Here is a 12,483-nt window from a genome sequence, read left to right as displayed (position 1 = left end):
GTTCCATGGAATTATGTTGGGTGTGAAACATAGTCAATAAATGGCCAGTTTTGGCCACAAAGACAAGTCATGGGTTTTTCTTGTGCAGCTGTTCCTGTGAGGAAAAAAATGGAATAATAATTATCGGTTGAGTTCAAAGTTAATATTTATACAGCAAGTTGATAGGATAACTATTCAAATATTTAACACTTGCTTTTTTTTGTTACAGGCATTGCAAAGCTCAGGAAGAGGACGCTTTCTGCTGGAACGAGCTGCTCCCTTCTCTGCTTTTTTGACAGACAGCTTTGGGCGTCAGCACAATTACTTGCGAATTTCTTTGACTGAGAAATGCAACCTCAGGTGTAAGTGTCTGCTGTCTTCCTTGAACAAAGCTCTTAGACACATACTGTGCAAAAACCAAGGCTTGAGTTAGGGTATTATTATACTGTGTTGGCCCTGTGCTGTTTCTTATCTTCACAATGTAATAGAAAAGGGCAAGATAGAGACTAATTTGAGGCTGAGCTGCTGGTAGGATGGGAAAGCAGAAGCAAACCTAGGGATTTGCCAGAGACAGGTGGAAGTGACAGGTCTTTTATCAGGCTTGGTGTGGTTTGGATAATAATGCTTGTAATCCATACCCAAAGTGTACGATAAGCAGGAAAGCTCACACCTGGGTGTTCCCCCAATTATGTCTGCAAAGTTTGTGGCAATGGCCCAGTACCTACCAATTGAATTTGGTGCCTCTGTTTGAATGCAGGTTAGATAGAAATAAGATCAGCTTTTCCTCCAAAGTGGATCCATTGTAATTTTGAGACACATCAAATGAGGCTTGGCTTTTCTTCTGAAGGAAATGTGGAAATTCTTAGGTGATGGTGAAATTTTACCTTTTGCCCATTAATATTAATTGTTGCTGGTTATTTTTTCCCCTGTGTATTTCTGTAATCTTTGTTTCAGGTCAGTACTGTATGCCCGAGGAAGGTGTTCAGCTGACTCCTAAATCAGAACTACTGACTGCTCAGGAGATAATCACCCTAGCCAGACTGTTTGTGAAAGAAGGTGTAGAGAAGATCCGACTAACAGGTGGAGAGCCACTTATCCGTCCCGATGTGGTTGACATTGTGGGTGAGTTCCAAATCAATACAGTGTGTCTCAGAGTGACTTGTTACATATTGATCCAAGAATTAGCCTTATAGCTATCTACTAATGCAGCCCAGCAACCTGAAAAATAATTATTTGTTTAATGATGGTGCTTTTTCCCAACATAGTAAAATTCAGGATAGTTCCTTTCAGAAAACTTTCATTTGTGATCTGCTGCTTGGAACTTATGCCTCTTTATATTATAGCAGCTGAACTTAGTGTTGTCTTCATATTCAACATCTGCTGGAGTAGCTTGCAATAGTGCATCCTTGGGGTGAAAAATCAAGAATTGATATGACTAGGTCTTTGCTGGGGAGAAACAATTGATATGTACTTACAAACAAAACAAGCTTTCTCTTTCATTTTGGAGGGGGTTGTGTGTGTTTGTTGTAGTTTTGTTTTGTTACCTTGGTAAGATGTCACTTGCTTGTCTGTGTTTAATAAGGACTGGTTATTTACAGATATTGATGAAGACTTTTACTTAAATGAAAGGTAAATTACTGGATAATTTTTAGAAGTCTGCCTTCTTTGATTGGTGTTGCGTTGACTGACTGTGCCTGTGGTTTTTTCTGGAGCCAGGTGATTTTTGCCTCTGTCCAAAGACTTATGTTAAGAAAATTGCAATAGCTTTGTGTGGTGGCAATATATTAGATTACAGGTATGCAGGTGAGTGCACTTTAGTGTGTTGTAGACAACTGAACTTCTTGGTTTCTGCACATATACTCTTACAAGTACTGAAATAAGAAAGGTTTAACATGGAAGGTGAAGGTCTTGAAGGAAAAGAAATTGCATATTGATACAGTGAGCTTTGGTGCAGAAAACAGTCTCTGCCTCTGCTCTGTTTTGTTCAGGATGTGGAAGACCTTTATGGTCTTTTCCAAAGGAAGCAGCAGAGCAATGTAGTGTGTAGAACTGACCTGTTTATAGCTGTAAAAGGTATGGCTGGAGTGAGTGTCTCATCCACTAAGACTGAGTGTTTGATTCCCTCAATGTGAATTAAGACACAAACAAGCTCAAAATACTGTTAGGGAGTGTGATTTTATTATTGGTCACACAAGGGGGAGAGAAGGGGTGATAGGAAAGTTAGAAACAGGAAAGGGGGTTAGTTAGAAGGAAGCAAGATTTGCTGTGCCAAAGCAGAGATAGTCACCACCATAGGTCCAGCAGCTTTCTGGTGATCCATGGTAGTTTTTTCTTCAGTGGTGAGTGTGTGCACCTTCACTTTGGACGCTGGTCCTTTTTTCTAGGGCTCTGGGGCACTGGTTGGTCAGCTCCCTTCGAGTTGCAGGGTGAACTCAAAGCAATTCCCAGTCTCTTGATCTTGGCAGCTGGAGGGGATGTCAGATCTGTTAGCTGGAGGATTTAGGTGGTGGACAATGGAGCTTCCTTATCTTGGCAGCCAGAGGATTTTTCCATGGCCAGAAGCATCCTGTGACTCAGCAAGCTTTGAGGCAATCCCAGCAAGCCATCAAAGCCAAGGCTTCGAAATAAACATTTCTTAAAGGTCCATTACAGTAAGCTGGCTTGAATCTCACTGAACCTCGTTTGTGAGGAGTCCTGAAAGTGCACTAACGTCATATTTTTGGAAATCTGGAATATCGTTGTCTAGCACATTTTGCCCATACACGATAGGTAACACGATAGCTGTGTGCCTTTCGAGAGATGTTTCTTTCAAGAAGTCATTCCTCATTTCTAGTGATACGTATAATTATTGGTTCTTATAAAAGGGCTTTATAACTTTCTTATAAAAGTTTCTTTATAAAAGATTTATATAATGGTTTGTAATTTAAACTACAATACAGTTCAGCATATAGTATGGGCGTGAAAATGAGTTGAAATCAACAATGTCATCAGTTCAGTGAAGAACTTTGTTTCCTAGTGTATGCACCTTTTTTGATTTATCAGTGGTAGCTCATGACTTTTTATACTCAACACGGCTACTCTGATGGTTTCACAGTGGTCAGGTCACTGTGAAATAATTATTGCATTGCTGCAATTCTAGAGTATTGGTATTGGAAGGATAGAAATCTTGTTGTTTTGTTTTACCCAAATGAGGGAATTCTCAAAGCTATATTTCTGTGTCTGAAAGAGGGAGATGGATGGTTTTGAACTATGGGCTTTCATTCTGTGTGTGTTCCTGTTCACAGCTGAACTTTGACGGATGCATAGTGATCATTTTAATGCATGACAAGAGAGTAATGATCTTGGATGAATGTAATGGATGCTAAAGATGATTGTCCTGTTTCATTAGTTCATTCTGTCATGGATTTGTATTAGCCTTGCTGTTTTTCTTCTATGGCCTATTGAAAATTGGCAAATTAAGTCATAAGCACTTTGTCTTCTCAGACTTTGGTGTTATTCTATGGTGCCTAAGTCTGGGATCAAGATAAGCCTCAAAACTAAATAGATCAATTTAACAGCTGTGGGCTAACTCATTGAAGGAAAAACAAGCCCAAAAGTGTCTTCAGCAGAATTTGAGTAAAGCACCTTTATTGAAGCCACCTTAGCACAGTGGTCTGGTCTGGGCTGTTCCAGAGTTAATCTGGTTTTCTAGATGTTTTATAGAAGCTGGCTTGCAATATCTCAGGCACTGAATGGTTGAGATTTAAGTTAGGTTAGTTTTCAGCAAACCTTTCTCTGAACCATAAGGTGTGTGTGAAATATCAGTAAAGCTCAAAAAGATTAGTGCTGGATTACTATTACCAACTATTCAAGGTTTTTTGTTTCAATGAACAAATGTGATTTGAAGCTACCATAGCAGATCATGTTATCCAGAGACCTGCTACAGTTCTTTAGATTATTTCAAATCTTTTAGCGCATGCAGATGCATAAACTATGACTCAGCAACTAACACTTGCTGACAGCTAAAGGATGTCCTGGGTACTGCTGGGAACATATGTTTGAGACTTTTCTGAAGCAGCTGATTGTGGAATATAGAATCTGTCTCTTTTGGGATACGCAAAGTATAAATAAGCACCGGATATAAAGTGAGTGTCATTAATTATTAATAGTCTGAGGAGTACACATCTCCACTGACAAAATCATTTTCCATGGGGTGGGAAATGGATGATTGGCTGATTTTATTTTTTTTAATTTTTTTTTTTTAATAGCAGCATACATATTTCAAGAGTGAAGTGGTATAGCATAGACTTGTTAACTCTTACATTAGGAGATATGCATCCCTTTTCTGGCCTCAGTCAGGAGAAGTGCCATTAAGTAGGTGATTAGAAGAGAATATGTAAGAAACTTGTCTATTTAAGAAGATGCTCCTGATCCTAAAGGAAAAAGTATAAAGGTTTACTTGATGGCTTGAGCCTGACATAAATGTTTTTAGTCTTGTGCTGTTGAATTATGGCATCTGTTCTGTTTCCTATTCTAGCTGGTAGTTCTTATTAGTTGCCTTTGCTTGTGATGATTGGTGCCAAAGCAGCGATCAAAGGTCAGCAAACAAATTTAATACAGGTGCAAGGAAAGTTACAAAGTTATGAAATCTCTTTAATCCTTTTTGAATTTAGAACTCAGCAAGCCACGGGCCCTAGTAGTGATGCTCACGAGTCCATGGGCCCTGATAAAATCCACCCCAGGATAATGAGGGAACTGTGCAAAAGAACTGGCTTAAACCACTTACAGTCATCTACTAGCATGGGGATTAAGTGAAGGATTTGCAGATGGCACTAAATTGGGTGGGAGTGTCAATCTGCGTGAGTGTAGGAAAGCTCTACAGAGAGATCTGGACTGACTTGATCAATGGGCTGAGGACAACTGCATGAGAGTCAATAAGGTGGAGTGCCAGGTCCTGTACCTGACACACCACAACCCTGTGCAGTGCTAGAGGCTGGGGAAGGAGTGGCTCCAGTGTTGTTCATCAGAAGGGGACTTGGGAGTGCTGGTAGACAGTGGCTCAATATGAGCCAACAGTGTGACAGGTGGCCAAGAAGGTAAATGACATCTTGCCCTCTATCAAGAATAGTGTGGCCAGCAGGACTAGGGAAATGATCCTCCCCCTATACTCAGCATTGGTGAGGCCACAGCTTGAGTACTGTGTTCAGTTTTGGGCCCCTCAATTTAAAAAAGGAGTGAGTCCAGTGAAGGGGAACAAAGCTCAGAAAAAGCCTGGAACACATGTCATATGAGGAACAGCTGAGGGAATTGGGTTTGTTTAGCCTTGAGAAGAGTTGTCTCTGGGGTGACCTCATTGCTCGCTACAGCTACCTGAAAGAGGGTTGTAGAGAGGTGAGGGACAGTCTCTTCTGCCATGCCTGCAGTGAGAGGACTAGAGGTAATGGTCATAAGCTGAGACCGGGGAGATTCAGATTAGATGTTAGGCAAAAAAAATTTTCCTGTTAGGATGGTCAGGCACTGGAATAGGTTGCCCAGGGAGGTGGTGGAGTTACCATCCCTGGAAGTGTTTAAGAGGTGTCTGGATCTGATGCTGGAGGATATGGTTTAGGGATTACAAGAGAGTGGCAGGTTAATGGTTGGACTTGGTGATCTTAGAGGTCTCTTCTACCTTGATGATTCTATGAAGCCAGGAAGCTAAGACACTGCACATTGCACTCGGGGAAATGTACTTACTGGTCCTTTTTAACTTGTTGGTGTTAATGTTAAGCTTAATTTCTTACAGTTGGCTCCTGTCCAGTTTGTTAATACAGGTGGTTCCATGTATTAGTCTACTTCCTCTGCCTCACCCTTTATCTCATCCTGTCTGATGAGGAGAAAGGTACACGACAACAGCTGCTGCCTGCACTAACTGACCTGATCAGCTGATGCTACTTTTTTTAATTTTTCCATTTTAGGCTGCAACATATCTCTAGTTTTCTGCATTACCTTTATGCATATTACATTTCTAGCAATGAAACATGTATGGCACCTAGTCTTATTTCTCTGTTCTGAGGTTGAGCATTTTGTGTATTCTGAGGCTATAAATAGAAGTAGTGATGTTCCTACACTATCCTCTGGCTGCAGTGTATATCCTATGCTCTCACAAAGACTAGGCTGGTAAGGGTAGCTATGGCAAAATTGGGCCAGTAGTGCTTATCCTCTAGGAAGAGGTTATTCTTGGTCATTTGAGAGGATTTTGAGAGGTAAATGTTAGAAAAAAAATATTACTTGGTAAGGATTGCTCTCTCCTTACAGCCTCAGGTTCTAAATGTCTTTACGTGGCAAAATCCTGCTGCTCTAAACTTCAGCATCTTTGCTGTGACCTGGATTGCCCCATTCCAGAGTTCTGGGCCCAGCTTAGGGTGAATATTTTGCCAATAGCTGGGAAATGAGCTAAAGCAGAAGTAAAGCCCTTATAAACACAAAGAAATAGAGGTAAAATAGTGAGGGAAGAAGGACTGTGAAATATTTGTGCAGTAATTAAAGCTGCCTTAAGAGTAAGGGTTCTTCAAATATTTCTTAGCTGATTAGGGTGGAGGCTATAACAGAAGGAGGGAGGAAAAAGCAAAGAAAATGACTGTGCTATGGCTCTGCTTCTGCAAGTTGTTTGTGAAGGTTTTTTCTTATTTGTTATTGTACTGATAACTGAAGGTTTGAAAGCCTACCCTCTGGAGATCTGGTATGCTGAGGATTTCTGCATTTGGCTTATGAGGAGGCAACTATTTTCTAAATCTTAATCTCATGATATTAACTGTTTCTTGTGCAGTTTTCTTTGGGTAGCCATTTTTTAGTGTCTTGTGTAAGTGCTCTCCAGTTGGCTGGGCTACCTCTGTGGGTAATGGAAATATTTCAGTTGTCAAGTGCAAGTGTTTTGTCCCTTGGATGTTGTTGCCTTGGATTCTCTATGATAGTCTAATATGTTGACCTCTTTCAGTTTGGTTAGGATTGTATGTGGTATTTCTTTCAGTTGAGTCACTGCTGTTGGCAGCTACTTCTAGGTTCAAACTGGTTTTTGGTAAAGCATAGTAGGGTAAATGTTGCGAAATAAACACGGCGAGCTCAAGTGTCAGGTATGAAAGGAATGGTTTGCTGTTTATTGTTATTGCAGAACATAAAATGCAGTTTGCAAAGCTAGATGATTACTGTTGAAAGAAGGCCTCTGATTTCATGTACCTTCTTTCAAAGTAAATGGAGAACAAAGTGTGGATTTTGATAAAGTAAAACTTTATCATCAGTTTTGCTTGCAAGGAATTGCTGTCTCTCATACCTTCTGAAATGGATTTGTGCTAAAATGGGTCTATTAAACCAATACAGCTGGAAGAAGGCCGAAGCACTGAGGTGCCCATGTTTTCCTCACACCCTCAGTGATACTTTTTTCTTTGTTTCACAAATCTTTTAGCCTTTCTGTGAAACTTACATTTGAATTACTTCTTTTAAAGTGTTCTTTTTACTTTTAATTTCCTAGGTCAACTATACAAGCTAGAAGGACTGAAAACCATTGCTGTCACAACCAATGGGATCAACTTAACCAGACTGCTGCCCCGACTGAAGGAGGCAGGACTGAATGCCATTAACATTAGCCTGGATACCTTGGTCCCAGCTAAATTTGAGTTCATTGTCCGAAGGAAAGGTACAGACTTGTCTTCCAAGGCAACTGTGTTAATACCTGAAGGAGTGTTGTGAGTTGTTTGGTGTCTTTCACACTCAGTTACTTTGAGAGGGGAGTGAATTGCTGTCCTTCTGAGGCTAGGAAAAGTAGTCTTGTCATGATTTAACCCCAGTCAGCCACCAAACACCACACAGTCACTTGCTCACTCCCTCACCAGCAGGATGGGGGAGAGAAGGAGAAGGATAAAAGCTAGAAAATCTCATGGGCTGAGATAAAGACAGTTTAATAGAAAAAGCAAAAGTCACACACACAATCAAAGCAAAATAAGGAATTTATTCACTGCTTCCCATGGGCAGGAGTTGTTCAGCCATCTCCAGGAGAGCAGGGCCCCATCACACCTAACTGTTCCTTGGGAAGACAAATACCATTACTCCAAATGTCCCCCCTTCTTCCTTCTTCCTCCCACCTTATATACTGAGCATAATGTCATATGGTATGGAATATCCCTTTGGTCAATTTGGGTCACCTGTCTCAGCTGTGTCTTCTCCCAATCTCCAATGCCCCCACAACTTCCTGGCCAGTGTGGCAGTATGGAAAGCAGAAAAGGGCTTGGCTCTGTGTAAGCTCTGCTCAGCAACAACCGAAACATCTCTGTAATATCAACCCTGTGCCCTGCCCAAGTCCTAAACATAGCCTCATACTAGGCACTGTGAAGAAAGTTAACTCTACTTCAGGCCAAACCAGCACAAGTCCGTACTAGTGTATTTGATAGTGAGTCTCTTTCCTTCTTTCTACAGTGCTTAGATAGGTAGAGCCCCTTTAGTTGGAGCTGGTGGAGTAGAAGATGCTCAACTCACCACAGTCAGTGGGACTGTAACTACAGCTGCCAATAACTGCCTGATTAGTGATTCATCATAGATATCAAGAGGTCTCTTCAAATCTTGTGTTGGTTTCATGTGCTGCCTGTCTTTAATGCTGTTCAAATAAACAGATGTTCCTGCTATAGCAGCTGTGAACCAAGATGCCGCAAGAACTGAACTTCTTGTCATAAATTGTGGCAGTTTCTGGAAGTTGTATTTGGGGCATGCTAGCAGTGGTCTCACCTGTGCTTAGTGATGTTCCATATCTCCACTATTTTTTAATAGGAATAAATATAAACTGTGCATGGGGTGATTTGAAGAGGGCTGTTTGCTTTGTAACTTCTTTCTGATTGAGCAAATAATTCCAAACAGTTTGAAAAATGCCTGAATATGCCCAGTGTTACAGATTCTTGTTTAAATGAATCCTAAAGCTCATCTTGGAGTTCAGCTTTATGGTTGGGGTTTCTTCCAAACTAAAACTGATTTGATCTTTTATCGTCTTTCTGTCCAGTGATGTAACTTTGTCAGTCTGTGAACTTCTAATTCCAACAAAACCTCTAAATTGCCACCAGATGGTGCAACAACCTAAAATAGATGTAGGAAAAGGGATGTAGAAATCTGGAATGCTCTGAGAAGTAATGTCAACATTTGAATCACTCTACTATCAAATCAAAGTTCTGCTTGCAGGTGCAGAAAGGTGTCTTTGTCTGCACTCTCTCTGGGAGCTCTAATTCGTGTTTCTATATCACGGTGCAGAAATCTATTCCTGTCATGAATCTGACTGGAGCATTATCCTTCTAGCGTAGGCTGTTGCATTAATCTGGTTGTGTCATGGCACAGTTGGCCCCCAGAGCAGTATCTGGGAGTATCTAATCACAAGCAGGTATTGACTATGCTCCTTCCTTCTGCTCTCTGCATTTATTACCTGGTTTGTGGCATTTGCTGGAAACAAGCCCGCCCTTTGCTACTGAAGGGACAAACCTAAGCCTCCAGCTTCCTGAATTATAAGGCCACAGCTTCTCATATCTGATTGGAAGCTGTTAGGAATGTGCTGCTTAGAAAGTAAACTAAAATTTATTAGGGGATGAAGGTAATTTTTATTTATACAAATGTTCTTTTCCCTCTTTAAAGAAAAAAAGCTCTTTAATAGCAGAGAAATTGCTCAACTGAACTGCATAGCAAATGGACAAGGAAGTTTTCTATTACTCAATATTTTTAAAGAGGAAAATAAGTCTCCAAGTCACAGATACTTTGTTTTCTTTTTTGAAGTGGAGATCAGGTAAAAAGAGTACACTGAGTTCTTTTTTTCTTTTGTTAAGGTTAAGGGCTGAAATTATGTAAAAATACATTCGTTATTGTTAGGGGTTTTATTTAAAAGGAGATTTCCAAGTATGGAATGACCAGAGAATAAAGTGCCTACCCTACTGTGCTACCCTGTCTCCTGTGGCAGTTCCAGAGGCAACAAGATACAGCTCTGTTAAGGTATGAGGGGTTCCTGGTCTTGAATTCTTACAGGCTGGTAACTTCTCTGGAAAGGAAAGGTGTCATCTGATTATGGGGGTTACCAGGAACTCAGGAAACTTGGAACCAATTTTTCTGCTCTGCTGAAAAGTCATTGTTTTCCTCCATTGGGTTTTAAGAAGATACTGAAAGTTTGTATCTTTGGTGCAGGTGCCCTGCATTACATCTGCTCTTCCAAATGGTTTCTGTGAGGTCACCAGAGATTTCACTGATACATGAAAGTGTATTAGAGAACCATAATATTTCTACTTCTCCCCGTCTACCACATTCTAAGGAATGAACAAATGAAAAGTGCTTTCTTGCAGGTAGTCAGTCTTACCTGTTTCACAGCCTGTCCCTTCCTTTTCTTGTTCAGTACCAGGAAAATGAGATAATATTGTACCGTAAATGCATCATTAAACATTGGCCTGAATTCTCTTTTTTGTGTAAGGATGAAATGGTGGGAGGTGTTGTTCCACACAGGATTGTACTGGATGGTTCCTTTAAAGCTGGCTAAAGTTCTGATTACTGAAGAGATCTAATATGATGAAAATACTGAAATTTTTCATTGAGTGGAAGAGGAGGATTGTCATCTTGAAATGTCAAACAAAAACTCAGAGAACTTGTGAGACTTGAAAATATTTTACAACACAATGACATTTCTGCTCTAATATTTTGAAAGGTTTTAGTTTTATTCTTTTTATTGTTCCATTACCACACAAGGACTTTGATTTAGAGGGGATGTTTCAGTAAGTATGGCAATACAAATGAACTCCTAACAGCTTTTCATAAAGGAAAAACAGAAAACAGTTAACATCAAATTGTAAAATGCAGTTACAGATTTTTAATTTTTTACTGTAATAAATTTTTGGTTTAAATACTCACCCTGCTCCAAAATATTTTAGTGGAAATAAGTTCATAGTTGTTGTTAATCAGAATAGATTTTTTGTTTGTAGAGATTTTGGAGAGTTGTTCTAAACCATGCTCTTATGCTAGCATGGCAGGAGGTAAGAGGCAGAACTGGGAAGGACATTGAGCCTAAATGTATTGCAAGCTGTAATCCTGTCCAGTGCCTCTACAGCAAGCTGAGCCCAAGCATGCAGTGTTTCAAATGTGGAGTTTTTGATCTGCTGCTTGCCAGTGGTTGCTTCCTGGCCTTTGTAGTTACATTCAGTTTCACCTTTCTGCAATCCTGAGGTCACACGTAAGATTTTTCTGAGCAGTTGCAGAGATTTTTTGATCCCATTTATGGCTCTGAGTTGTAGTTACAGCACTGTATCATTATCTCTGTTGCCACATTCTGCCTGCGAAATTGCTTAATTAGAATGAGATCTGCCACAGGTGTTGCAAAGTTCATGAGCACATGCACAAATATGTGGTGATTGAGAAGGGTGACAAGTCATAACTTCAAACAGTTGCTCACAGGAGTTGTTGCACTGCCTTCTCTTTGCTTTTCACCTCTTTTTGCAGCTAGGACTAGCATTAGGACTGGCTTATGAAGCAATTAAGCAACTGATATCATCTACCTGGACTTATGCAAAGCATTTGGCAATATCTCACATGACATCCTTGTCTCTTAATTGGAGAGACATGAATGTGATGGGTGGATCACTTGCTGGATGAAGAATTGGCTGGACAGTTGCACACAGAGTTGTGGTCAGCAGATCATTGTCCATGTAGAGTCCCTCAGGGGTCAGTGCTGGGGCCAATACTGTTCAACATCTTTGTTGGTGACATGGACAGTGGGATTGAGTGCACCCTCAGCAAGTTCACTGACAACACCAAGCTGTGTGGGGCAGTCGACATGCTGGAGGGAAGGGATGTGCCATCCAGAAGGACCTTGACAGGCTTGAGAGGTGCAACAATGCAAACCTCATGAAGTTTAACAAAATGAAGGGCAAGGTCCTACATCTGGGCTGTGGCCATCTCAGGCACACCCACAGGTTGGGTGGGGAAGTAATTGAGACCAGCAAAAAGGAAAAAGACTTGGGGGTGATGGTGGATGAGAAGCTCACCATGAGCTGCAGTGTGTGCCCACAGTCCAGAAAGCCAATGGAATCCTGAGCTGCATCTAAAGGAATGTGGCCAGCAGGTCAAAGGAGGTGATTCTCCCCCTCTCTTCTGCTCTTGTGAGACCCCACCTGGAATAGTGCTTACAGTTTTGGAGCCCTCGACATAAGAAGGATGTGGAACTGTTGGAGCAAGTCCAGAGGAGACCACAAAGTTGATAAGTCTGGAGCGTCTCCCCGTGAAGACAGGCTGAGGAAGTTGGGGCTGTTCAGCCTGGAGGACAGAAGGTTGCATGGAGACCTCATAGCCACTTTTCAATAGCTGAAGGGCTCCAGGGAAGCCAGAGAGGGACTCTTGGTTAGGAGTTGCAGTGACAGGACAACGGGCAATGGGTACAAATTGAAGGAGGGGAAATTGAGGTTAGATATTAGGAAGAGGTTTTTTTCCTGTGAGGGTGGTGAGACACTGGCACAGGGAGGCTGTGGCTGCCCCCACCCTAGCCGGGTT

At 41.2% G+C, this 12,483-nt stretch overlaps 1 protein-coding gene across 1 annotated transcript in view; it reads left to right on the top strand.

The window, feature by feature from the left end:
• Positions 1–233: 233 nt before the first annotated feature.
• Positions 234–12,483, top strand: part of MOCS1 (molybdenum cofactor synthesis 1) — a 23,951-nt gene continuing 11,701 nt past the window's right edge. Inside the window, exons 1-3 of the mRNA XM_009077996.1 lie at positions 234–341; positions 934–1,101; positions 7,463–7,627. Of these exons, the coding sequence (XP_009076244.1) occupies positions 945–1,101; positions 7,463–7,627 (322 nt within the window). The 5' untranslated portion in view covers positions 234–341; positions 934–944. The remainder of the gene's footprint in view (positions 342–933; positions 1,102–7,462; positions 7,628–12,483) is intronic.

This window comes from Acanthisitta chloris, unplaced genomic scaffold (assembly GCF_000695815.1).
Source record: "Acanthisitta chloris isolate BGI_N310 unplaced genomic scaffold, ASM69581v1 scaffold17357, whole genome shotgun sequence".
Classification (NCBI taxonomy): domain Eukaryota; kingdom Metazoa; phylum Chordata; class Aves; order Passeriformes; family Acanthisittidae; genus Acanthisitta; species Acanthisitta chloris.
The sequence above is the reverse complement of the archived record's forward strand: the minus strand, read 5'-3'. Positions and strand labels throughout refer to the sequence as shown.